Raw genomic sequence first — 12,900 nt, 5'->3', positions numbered from 1 at the left:
TACTAGTATTACTACAGTACTTGTGAGCGCATGCTGCCGGTATTAAAGTAATCTTAGGGGTGAGTGAACAGATGATGATGCAATAGAGGCACACGGCCCAACAGTAGATCAGCCTATGTTAATGCTAGCATGCTTCTTAATTACTACTCCTAATCAGGCTGTGCTTTGCTGGTCCTGGGTTCGATTCATGGATAGTTTAGAAATAAAACTCACCCCAGCTAGTTAAACTGAAACGAATATTTCAAAATAAACTAATTTTGTTTTAGTTAAAATTTAAATAAAATTTAGCTTATTGAGCCGAAATAAAACGATAAACACGATTTCCGGTCAGCTCCTACGCTGCAGAAGTGAACATGGAGCGGTTTCGTTTTTACTGGACCCGCTGTCACGTGACACGTACACGGCCCCGACCCCGAGACAGGTAAATTAATAACGGTAAAAAAAAATTCCTGCCCCCGTCCTCGACGAGGCTCCGGCTTCCTCCTGTCCTCGAGCTCGAGCAGTAAATGGTGGCCAACCGCCGCCGGCCACCACCCCCACTAGCTGCTGCTGCTGCTGCTACGGCAACTGTAACAATGCCGAAGCATCTCGAACGAACGGAATGCCTCATGTGACGGTGTCGGCCGGGTGCACAGCTTCGTCGTCGTCGTTGCCGCCGCCGGCGCCGCCCATTTGACCGCTCCGCCGTCGCGTCCCAGCACCCTGACTAAAGCTAATGCTAATCTTAGCAGGTGATGTGTGATGGAAGAAAAGATCATCAAAAAGATGGGGAGAAAAAGAGATCATCAAAAGGTAGTAGGAGACGGAGAAAGAAAGAATCCACAGAGCCTTTGAATTCAATCTGACCAAACAACCTCAAAGAAAGAGAAAAATGGAAACTAATGGCGGTGGTGATGCCCGGCAAAGGCGCAGCTACAGTGAAAGATGTACTGGTGGATTTAACCACGACGGCGACCGGCCGCGGAGGCGGCGACCGGTCGAAACGGCGCGAGAGCTACCTAGTTGTATGGCTTCGACGACGACGGCGGCGGTGGCGACGAGTATGACACCCCGTACACCGGCGGGAACGGCAGCTTCCCTCCTGCTGCGGGATCCGCGGCTGGCGGCGGCGGCGGCGACGAGTATGCCACGCCGTGCACCGGCGGGAACGGCAGCTTCCCGCCTTGAGGTGGCGGTGGTGGTGTTGACCAAGAGGAGCTTGGCGGCGACGATGGCGTTCCCGGGACGGGAGGGTGGTGGCTTGGCGTTGTCGGCGGTGCTGGTGAGCTGGGAGGCGGCGTGAGCGGCGGCAGCACGTAGCCCGGGTGCTCTGTGGGCGGCGAGGCCATGGGTTGGCCGGGAGGTGTCGACGAGGACGGCGGCTGGTAGCTGGGGGATGGAGGAGAGCTGTCCGACGGTGGCGCCGTTGATGGCGGCATTGAGGATTTGGGGCTCTCGCTGTAGGTTGGCGGCGGCGGCGGCATGAGTGGTGGACCGTAGGTCCCCGGCGGCGACGGGTGAGATGGGGTGTGCGAGCTCGGCGGCGTCCTTCTCGGAGGCATGTGGTGTGGCAATGGCGATCCATGAGGAGAAGGCGGCGTGCGGCCTCCTGGGCGCCGAGTTGGCGGCGGCGCTGCCTGGCATTGCGCCTTGCTGCAGTCGAACGGGTGGGCAGCCGCGGCGGCGCACTGCGCCGGCGGTCGCTGAGCCGGAGCACCAGGGATGCAGTTCCACCGGCCGTCGGCGGTCGCCGCCGAGCACCCCGGCCGCGAAGAGAAGAAGTTGTCCTCGTAGGTGAAGTTCTTGAGGCTCTGCAGCCCGCAGACGCCCGCCGGCACCGGCCCCTCGAGGAGGTTCCCGGCGACGTTGAGCTGCTCGACGGCGGCCAAGCCGGCGACACTCCCCGGAAGCGGGCCCTGGAGGTGGTTGCCGCTGACGTCGAACACCGTCACCTTCCTGAGCAGGCCGACCTGAGGCGGGACGCATCCGGTGAGCTCGTCGTCGATGAGCACGATCTCGTTGAGCGTCTCGGCCATCCTCCCGATGGACGGCGGGATGCAACCACCGAGGCTGTTGTGCGCGAGGACGACGACGGACGCCGGCGAGTTGCCAAGATTCGCCGGGATGGGCCGCGTGAGGCGGTTGGAGTTGAGGAAGATGGCGTCGAGCGGGCGGTCGAACAGCGCCGGCGGGATGGCCCCCTCGAAGTCGTTGAACCTGAGGTCGAGGTACCTGAGCGACGGCAGCGAGAGCACCACCTCCGGGAAGCCGCCGACGAAGCGGTTGTTGCTGATGTCGAGCTCGTGGAGCAGCCTGAGGTGGAGGAAGGTGTCGGGCAGCACGCCGCAGAAGCGGTTGGAGTTGAGGTGGAGCAGCGCGAGGTCGGGGAGCCCCTCCGGCAGCGACGCCGGGATGTACCCGGCGATGTCGGCGTGGTTGAGGTCGAGGCCGGCGACGACGCGCACGCGGCCGTCGGTCGGGTGCGGCGCGCAGTACACGCCGGTGTAGGCGCAGACGTCGGGGCCGACCCAGTCGGCGGTGAAGTTGGCCGGGTCGGAGAAGATGGCCGTGCGCCTCCACGTCTGGAGCGCGACGTACGCCTGGCGGAGGCGCGGGTTGGGGAACGCCCACGTCGGCGGCGGGCTGACGGCCGGCGCCTGCGACGCGGCCAGCGCCGGCGCCAGCGCGACCAGGAGCGCGAGGAGCACCGCCATGCGGCGGCGGCGGCGGCGAGGAGGAGGAGGTGTGGAGCGGGGGAGTGAAGTGAAGGTGGCAGGAGGGGGTCACATGGCGAGGCGAGCGAGGGTTAACGCGGCGCGCTCGCGTGGGGGGAGACGCGCGCGTGGGCCCGGCCATCGGCGGTGGGCCCCGCGCGGGACGGGCACGAGGCGCAGCTATTCATGGCCGTTTTCGCGGGGTTTTGCTCGGTTTCGTCGCGCGCCCAAATGGGAAAGGGACGCGCGCACAGGTCGGTCAGTAGGTTATCGATAAGTAATTGCAGAATAAATTTTATTATCCCTATTTTAAAATATACTCGTGGTGTTAAAAAAACAATTTTTTTTGTGTACATCGTTTGACCATTCATCTTATTTAAAAAATTTAAGAAATTAAAAAAATAGTCACGCATAAAGTACTATTCATGATTTATCATCTAATAAAAATAAAAATATTAATCATAATTTTTTTCAAATAAAACGAAGAGTCAAACATAATAGGTAAAAAGTGAATATTTGATTTATTTTAGGACAGATGGAGTAAGTATTTATAAATGGTTTAGCATGAATTAATGAATTAAGATTGAGAATAAAATACCGTGGTGTTGCTGGATAAATCATGAATGGATGAGTAAGGGAGGGTATAATGTTAGCATATATGAATAATTTTAAATGAAAGTGATTCACGAGACTAGTAGTACGGTAAATAATGTTAATAATACTTATATTATAAAAATTAAAATATTAGAAATACCGAGACACAAATATGTAATTCATTAGTTGAAATAAATCTGGTCATAGATTACCCATGAGTAACCCAGCGCCACACTACAATATCCAAATAGATTATTAGCAGTTAACTAGTAATTGATGGGTAAAATTTTTATATATACGTTTCAAGCTATTTAAAAAACAATAACAATAAACCATGATAAAAAATCTTAAAATAAACTTAATATTAAGTTTTCAACATTATAATTTATGATTATATTTATAAGTTGAAGGCTAAAATATAAGGATTGTAATCCGCACACCATCCAATATTCCACTGTGGCTCCCGCTTCCACGGCGTGACATGAGTTCTTTTTTTTTTCAATATCCTTCCCTCCCGCGATCTGCTCGTCAAAGCCATGTGGTTGGAAGAAACTGTTGATTATATTTGTGTTTACAGCAAATTAAGGACACGATAACACGTACGTCTTTCCTACCTTTTGTCTCCCTTTGAAGTTCTTCTGTTCTTCTCCCTGCGAATTCCATCTCTGTTCATCTTCGATCGCCCGATTTGATGATCAATAGTAGTATCACTAACCTAATCACCACAATAATCCAATGCTAATTAAGAAACTATACTATTGGGGACCATCCATGAGGTTATGAACTTACCAACAATGCCTTTTTCTTCTCCATGCCTACACCGCTACGAAATCTCTTGCTTCTCGTCGTCAGGGAGTTAATTCCATAAAGTGCGATCAAATGGATGTCATTAGGCAAGATCCAACCTAACCTCTTCGATCAATGAACTTGGGAATATAATACTGTTTGAACTAATTAATGGGCTTTGTGGTATGCACCGTGCTCGTGAATTTCAAGGCACAGCACATACACACCTGGGCACCAAGACTTCTTCAAATCAAACACTTGAAGCTTCCCTTGATTAAAAAAACGAAATAAAAAAACTGGTGCAGGCTGTTCAAATTAGAGCAAGTTCACAACTCTAGCTCCAATTTATCTATAATCAATCTAATAGTTAATTCATACAATAGTTATCTATAAAACATCAATATATAGTCTCACATGTCATACACACATTTTGTATTAGACTCTACGTGCAGCTGACTATAAATTAATAGCTCACATCTCTTCTCTTTTCTCTTATCTCTTTAAAATATACTTAGATTGTACCTGCTCTTAGCAGTGCGCGCTGTCACATTTAAATATTGAATCTGTAAAAAAAAGAAACTGTCAGTATTTTCTTATTCGCTCGCATTGGAAAATGATACACCTAAAGGGGTCCTTACAAATTTTTGGGAAAAAAAAACTGATATGGCATACTGTGATTACACCTTATTTTTGTATAACTGCGACCTTATTTATTTGAGATATTTATTTGTACGAGTTCTGTAAGAATTTCCCAAGTACTTATCTCACTGCTCCAATGTTTATCATTGATTTTAAGCATGTAGCAGTATGGCTGCGTTTTTTTCTCGATGAAAGATGAAGATGGAAAATTTTCTCATTCTTGTTATAGTTATTTAATAATATAAATAATAAAATTAACTATTACAAAGTTTAAAAATGTAATTTAGAAATATAAGATGATAAACTGATATACATAAACCTTTTTAAAAAAGAAAGCACCATTTAAGCGTGCATATAAAAATTAAGGGAAAAAAAGATAGGATCAGGAGAATGTGTAGCCGTACAAAGAGGGACATGATACATGTGTTTGTGTCGAGAGCTTATCTTGGCCATCCTGCCTTTTCGGTCCATTTAATACATGAGACGCAATACTAGTGTATGATGAATGGGCCAATTCGCATCTTTGTAGAAGTATATGTATCATTGGACATTTGGATCATGGCAATGTCGAGCGTGTGTTTCGCATTGTAGCCAAAGGGACCACGGAATGATCCGGCCAGATCAGATCAGCACACCAATCCCAGACAGCATATATGCACACACTACTAGTTGCTGCCCTACGTACGCTTGATCATTCAGGACAGGGCTTGGCTTTGGCCCATTTGCTGCGTCCTCTTCTGCAATACTACCTTTTGGACTTGACCATTTGGTATGTCAATGTCAGTCTCTAACCCTAACAGTGGCCATCGTTCAAAAGAGGGAGAGAAAAAGAAAGATAAAGTAGTGGTTTCGATATCACTCCACAGCAAAGGTCTCTCTTTCTTGAGATTTTATGTGTGCATCAAAACCTACATTTAAAAACAGGCAATATTATTATATAAATGGTTCATATATAACGGTGAATCTCGGAATCAAAGTTCACAGTCCCGATACTAGATCAAGAACCGCTCACAACCGATCTCTACATAAATGGTTGATAAGCTGATAAAAATCGATGAAATCTAGGCAAACTCTGTTAGAAATTTAAAATACAGTTTATTCTTTTGTGCTTGACTGAAAAAGAATAACGGTCTATGTTATCGATCTAGTCCAAAAAATCCAAATTTCGTGAAATCTAGACCGATTTCCATCGGTTTTGTAAAAACCCTGCTTAGAATTCGCTTCTTTCACTTTCTGAATTCTTCAGGGATGATTGCCAACATATTTGCAAAAAGATATAATTTATAAACAAAACTTTTATATACACGTTCTTGGCATTGTAAAAGTCAATGCTGAAAAATAAACTAAAATGAAAAAATTGCAAAACCAATTCTAAATTTAAGTTTAAAAATTCAAATTTTAGCTTATAAGTATAAACAGAACCGAAAAGATATGGCGCGAATTTGATACGTACGCAAGGAAGAAGACCAGTTATCTTCTGCAAACAGCGTAGTTTGCTAGTCCCTGAAGAGAGCAGCAGGAACAAACACAGCAGTAAAAGGAAAAACAAAGGCAACCGAAAGACATTCTCCAGAAACCGGAGTGTGAAAAGAGAAAAAAAAAACATTCCTACTTAGCGCCCGGCCGATGATTAATTCATCGTACAGATTAGTGTTGCCGGATGTCGGCGTGTCGGTCTAATTCCATGGAGATGAATGTGTACGAATCACGAATGTTTCGCTTGTTTCTTGAATTATTTCTCACCGTAAAAAAAATTGCCGTCCTTGCAGTTGCAGATGGGAAGACACTGGAGCAGTGTGGTAGGTGAGGGATAAATTAACAAGGTCTATCAACCACGTTTGGACATTGTCACATTGTAGCTAATGTACGTGATGTTTATACCTGTAGGAAGGCCCTAGTCGCATATTACAAATAACTTCGTCAGGCTCAATTAGTGATCTCTATTTCTGGTTTACAACAGCACAACTCTTTTCCAGGCTCAACTAGATCATACAAGGTAACAAGGGCATGAACAACACTTGACTGCATCAATATGCCATGTAGTATTGCAATACATCACACTTGACTGCATCAATATGCCAACTGGCAACTAAATAACAGTCCATAAAGTCTAGCATTACGTCAGAGACAAGTCTAATAGATGACCTAATTGTGTGGCATTAGATCCCATACAAGTTCAATAACACGCAACTTACATCACAGTTTGTCGGATTCCCATGGGGGAATAAGAAGCAGTAGACCAGTTGCAAATTTCTTTGGCTTGACCTTTGATGATTCTTGGGCTGAAACATTGACTAATGATTTCCCAGAAGTGACCTTAATTGAAGCACTAGCAGAACCCTGAGAGTATGGCATAATAGCATGCAGGTCCATTGGTGCCTGCAGATCAGAGAATTGTTAGCTCTATGTGAATTCAAATATAAATTGTATTCCAATTGCACTAGATCTAGCTAACCTTTTGCTTTGAAGGCGCTGTTTTCGTTTTCCTTGACTGACTTGCAGACTTGGTGTTAACGGTTGTACGTGTCTTTCTTTTCCTGCCCTGTTTAGAGCTTTGCTGTGTGCTTGAGAGCACTAAATTATCAGCTGAATTTGCCACTTGGTGAGAATCTGGTGCGATATAACCTCCTACATGATGCTTATCACAAGTGGATTTGTTGTGGCCAATTTGCTTGCACTTCCCGCATCTGATGATTGAGCCAATCCTTGACATTTTGGTGGCTTTGGATGGTTCGATGGGTTCTCTTCTGGCCTCTCCTGGCATCTTGATATACTCAGGAGCATTAAGTGGCTTTCTATCATCTTGTGGCCAGCTGCTCATGCCCTCTACTGGTTCCAGGCAGTGACTATAAATTTTCCTAAACTCTTTCACTGAATAACACTCAGCAATGTAATCATCCAGTGATTTAGTTTTCAACAAAATGCATGATATTGCATGAGGACATGGTAATCCTGACAGTTGCCAATATCTACAAGAGCACTCCTTCTTGTCTAGGTGTACTGTCAACCTATTGTCATGGTGTTTTACTTCAAAGCTATCATCTCCATTGCATATTGCATGACAGAATTTTGACTCGGTGATATATACATTCAACTTTTTCAGAATGCTTGGGCAAATTGATGTGGTCCATTTACCTGATATAGTTTTCTGATCATGGATCCTAACCATTACTTTCCTTCTAATTGTCTCAAGCATTGTGATTATTGGAAAGAAACTAGCCTCTAGAATCCATTTGTTGAAGGACTCACACATGCTGTTGTTAACTAAGTCGCAGTTAGAGCCCAACCTGAACCACGCTCGGCTCCAATGCCGTGGATCAGTATTCAAGATGGTCTGTGCTTCAGCAGTTGTACGGTGTACCAGCTTTGCCCTTGCCAAGTTGAACAACATTTTGCAAGAAGCCTTGGCACACTTCCAGAACCTTTTCTGGTGTTCCTTGTCATTGAAGTGTCTCTTCCATTTAGAATATATGTGCCTAGCACAGATCCTGTGTTCAGCTTGTGGAGCCCATTTCTCCACAGCATTAATAATTTCCTACAAGAAAGCATTTATGTTAGTAGGTACATTTGTATCTGTAATGATTCAATATTTGACAACATATAGATGGAAGGTTACCTTCCGATGGTCTGATATGAACACCCAGCCAGATCCATCACCTACTTCCAAGTCATAACTACACAACAAGCCACAGAACCAGTCCCATTCTTCTTTGTTCGCCTTGTGCACCACTGCCCATGCAATTGGATACATCTGATTATTGGCATCCCTTCCTATAGCACAAAGGAGCTCTCCATTTGTTGCTCCTTTGAAGCAACCAAGTCCTACCACTTTTCTACACCCAGCTAGAAAGCCTTTCTTACATGCATCAAAGCATATGTAGATCCTTTTGAAAACAGGTGGATCCACATCTACCTCGCTATTCACAACAACAGTGCTTCCAGGGTTACTTCTAAGTAGCTCCAGCTGATAATTATACAGCTTTTGATATTGCCACTTAGTTGTATCCATTGCTTTCTTCATGGCAATGGATTTGGCTCTCTTCAGCTTGGAGATGGAAGCATCAACAAACATATCTTCTTGTACTGTTGCTTTCATGTGTGCTAAGCTCCATGATGGGTTTGCAACTATAAACTTGCCATACTTCTCAGCAATCCTAGAAGAAGTCACCAACTTGTTGTCTCTTCTAGAGGGGCAAGCATGGGAATTTTCTAGTGTTGCTATCTGCCAACCATCGGTCCTTGAGTTCTTTGACAGTAGACAAACCCAGGGGCAGCTAGGCCAGTCACATCTTGCCCTCACCCTCTTAGGGTCATCTTTGATAAAGTTGATCGCCCTCCTCTCTGCTAAAGCATATGTTGTAATAGCATTCTTGAACTGCTTTTTGCAGCTAAACTTCATTCCTAATTCAAATATTGGAATTCCAGGCGTCTTCTTGAACCTTGGATACTTGAGTTTTCTAGTATAAACCTCTCCATCACTACCATCCTCTTCTACTGATTCTTCATCATCACTATCTGGGGTGTCATTACCATCTTGTTCAGCACCAGCTTGCACAGTTGTGTTGCATCTCTGTCCCTCAAAAACAACATCATCCAACTTATCTACTTTTCCTGCCTTAAACTTATCCCTCAGTTCTTTAAAATGCTTGTGTATCTCTACAGCCTCTTCATCATCCTCTGATGGGCAATCATCTCCAAGAATGTAATCACTGTCACTCTCTGAAGTTGATTCATCATAAGCTAGTATGGAATTGCATGCCACTCCTATACTGTCCATTATGTTGCAGGGTGATAAATCATCTCATTGGATTTTTCCTTGCCTCCTGTCTTGAATTTCCATTATAAAGAAACTGCAAAAAAAAAAGATATTGATGAACAACAAATAACAAATAACCAAAAATAAAAAAATAATCACTTTATCCCAAAACCGTGTAACGGTGGATAGTGAACATAGCTTTTTCATACTGAAATTAAATGGCAAGAGCTCTAACTATTCAGTTAAGGAGGACAGAAAAGTAAAAGTGTAAAACATAGCTGATCTATGTATGTCTTTGGATAAAAGATAAAAGGTATCAACCATATAATGCTACCACAAATTTCCATCATGGAACAACCTTAATAGTCCTATAAATTTACTGCTTTCTATGTCTTGTGATAGTATTTGGATAGCATGTGAAGTGAGGGAGTGTTCATGATATGTTTTTTCTGGCCGGCTTAAGCAGCATTTTCTGCCTATGTTTAGAACTTTAGATAATATTATGCCTCAGTGAATGCTTGTGAGAAGTTGGCTCTCAGATCCAAAACATTTTTCATTTAACTAATACATATTGCATGGTGTAGGACTAGGGCCAATTTTGAGTTGCTGCAAACTACTCCCTCCATTCCAAAATAAAGCTACCTAAGTTGTGTTCTTTTACCTAGATTATTCTCAGCTTTTCCTCGGCTTTTGAACGCATACTTCCCAAACTACTAACCGGTGCATTTTATGCAAAAAAAAAAATCTATATAGAGGTTCATCTTCTCACCTTTCTAGAGTAGATTTTCAAGTTTGTAGTAGTTAATTTCGTCATTTATACCATTAAATAGCTATCAAAAAAATCAGATAATCTTGTCCTGATAATGGATGTGTCACATCCAGGTACCATGGATTTGGATAGGCATGTCCAGATTCATGGTAATAGGATGAGTCACATCCAGTACTAGGTTGTTTTATTTTGGAACGGAGGGAGTACAAGACTAAGTTGTTAATTAAAGCACAAAATATAAATTACAATTGGATTTCAAATGGTGGTGAAACTACAAAAGATTGTTGCTTATATCATAAATACAGAATTTAAAAATATCATTTTATGACGCCTTTCAACTATTTTGATTGCACAATGATTACTAAATGTCCTCGCAAAAACACACAGGCAATGATTACTACATGGACTGCATTGTGAGATAAATTCATAAATATGCCAATTAGAATGGAAACATCAGTTTGCTTGGTCTTCCAATATTAGTGTTTCCAAGTAAGTTATTAGTAATTTAATGAAACTCCATCAATGTGCAGAATTATTCTAAAACAAGCCTATGTTTTCTACAGATCAGCACACAGTAAAACATGAACCTGAACTACTGTAATTCAGAAATCATCCAAAACAACAGCTTCGCCCTGATCAAGGTCACTGAGCACATGCATACAGAAACCCACAAATTGACACAGCATAGAAAAGGGAAGAAGAGTCCATAGAGAAACAGCAAGGCATCCAAACTATGGTATCTCTAAAAAAATAGTTCTCAGAATAAATATGCATTAAGCAAGCCAGAATTACAATATTTATCACTGAAGAAAGATATTAACCTACTGTAATTTTTAAAGTATATGTACAGGGTAACACCACTTGAGGGGATATTAAGGGAAAGAAGGCCTGAGTCAATTTAATTAGTCTCATGTAGATAAGATGTAGATAGGTGCCTTAACCATGGTTGTCAAGTCAAGTTGAGGTACCCCTCGACTGACTTGGCGACTTGGTCGATTAGTCCACGTCTAGTCCATGACTTGTTCATGGGAAGACAGGGGATGCACTATATAGTTTTTACTACTATTATACTATACTAACTACTATATGTAGTATAAACTATGGACTATGGAGTAGCCCGCAAGACAATAAGTCAACAAGAAATAGAGTTAAGTACTATAAACACAACAAGCCAATTAGCATGATGAATTGGTGATTTTTCTATGACTAATCACAACTAATCTACTATCGACTTTACAATACAACTAATCGCACGAGTTGCTATTTGGTCGAGTCGTGGCCATCTAGTCATCCAGCTTGACCGACTTTACAACTAATCTATGACTAAACGCAACTAGTTAGGCGACTTGATAACAATGGTCTTAACTTATGTTACTATCATATGCTGATTAAGCCAATGACATAATAAAACAGAAGAAACATCAGTAGTTAAGACTTATTTGAAATACTGGAAAAGTATAAGTTCATACCGAACGAATTTCCTTTTGTACAGAAATCATAAGAAATTCGCATGAAAGTCCGTTGTTATACTCCCCATGTATTTTAATAGATGAAGCTGTCGATTTTTTTTGTCACATCTTGGATCATTCTTCTTATTCAAAAAGAATATGCAAATATGTAAAAATTTAAGTTATAATTAAAATACATTTGGTAATAAATCCAACCACAACAAAGTAAATAATAATTACATAATTTTTTTTGAATAAGACAAATGGTCAATCGTGTGTTAAAAAGTCAACAACGTCATATATTAAAATACGGAGATAGTAATAAGAATAATTATGGTAATTAGCATTAAACAGTCAATTATATTAGATGGCATGAAATTTAATACTAATTTACTGACCAAGCACCACAGATAGCAATATTAAGTAATAAATAGGTATTTGCATTTTTAGAATGATAAAGATATTTGGGAGTTGCATGACATGAGCATAACATTACAGAAAATAGAAAATGAAGAAACAACATAGACCAGGGAGCAAAGAATATGTGGAACAAGAACATTATTGCATAGATCTTAGAGGCAGCGGCAGGGCAAACACACCAGAGAATGCCGAATTGAGAGTCTCGACGGAATTGAATCTGAAAGGACGTGAGATTAAACCCTAACCCTAGGAGGAGGCTGAAGAGGATAAAGAAGGGCTAACCGCAGGAGGGAGGGATGGGGGCCTTCGGGTTCTCCTGCGCCGTCGCCTCTCTCTCACGCGTCGGAGGAGGAAGTCGGCGCCGTCGCCGGTCGCGGGACGAGGAGGCAGGCGACGCGAGCGAGACTGCTCTCCCCTGCGTTGCGGCCGAGGAAGGAAGGAACGAACGAAGCGGTGCCGTCCCTTCACCCTCTGGCGTGGCAGGGGACGACGGCCAAGCCAAGGCCGGCGCCGACGGCCGGCCGACGGGGAGGACGAGAACGGCGGCGCGAGGAGGGAGGAGCGGGCGAGCGAGGCGGTGGCAGCTGCGGGCCTGCGGCTGCGGTGTGCAGGAAAAGAAAATCGTCAGACTTCTCCTCCCCGTGGATTGGGCGGAGAAATTTCCCCCATCTCGGCCCGTCCGAACGCGTATGCGGGCCGGGGTGAAAGGGAAAATGGCCCCCGGCCGGGCATTTGGCCCAAAACGAACAAGGCCTTAATAGTGCACCTAGGCCCAGCCTCTTACTCAAATGCAGC

General features: G+C 43.8%; 2 protein-coding genes across 2 annotated transcripts; both read right to left on the bottom strand.

Annotated features, from left to right (window-relative positions):
- Window positions 1-304: 304 nt before the first annotated feature.
- LOC121054743 (leucine-rich repeat extensin-like protein 2) lies at window positions 305-2,740 on the bottom strand. The gene has a single exon (XM_040525278.1). The coding sequence runs from the start codon at window positions 2,691-2,693 to the stop codon at window positions 999-1,001; it is 1,695 nt and encodes a 564-aa protein (XP_040381212.1). The 5' UTR covers window positions 2,694-2,740; the 3' UTR covers window positions 305-998.
- Window positions 2,741-6,521: 3,781 nt separating this feature from the next.
- On the bottom strand, window positions 6,522-12,638 carry LOC102711269. Its single transcript, XM_006656395.3, has 4 exons — window positions 12,388-12,638; window positions 8,329-9,562; window positions 7,168-8,247; window positions 6,522-7,091 (listed from the first exon to the last, which is right to left on the bottom strand). Exons 2-4 carry the CDS (start codon window positions 9,487-9,489, stop codon window positions 6,909-6,911), a joined length of 2,424 nt encoding a protein of 807 aa, XP_006656458.1. The 5' UTR covers window positions 9,490-9,562; window positions 12,388-12,638; the 3' UTR covers window positions 6,522-6,908.
- Window positions 12,639-12,900: the final 262 nt, after the last annotated feature.

Source organism: Oryza brachyantha, chromosome 6 (assembly GCF_000231095.2).
Source record: "Oryza brachyantha chromosome 6, ObraRS2, whole genome shotgun sequence".
Classification (NCBI taxonomy): Eukaryota; Viridiplantae; Streptophyta; class Magnoliopsida; order Poales; family Poaceae; genus Oryza; species Oryza brachyantha.
Note: the sequence above shows the minus strand (reverse complement) of the source record. Positions and strands in the feature narration are given on the sequence as shown.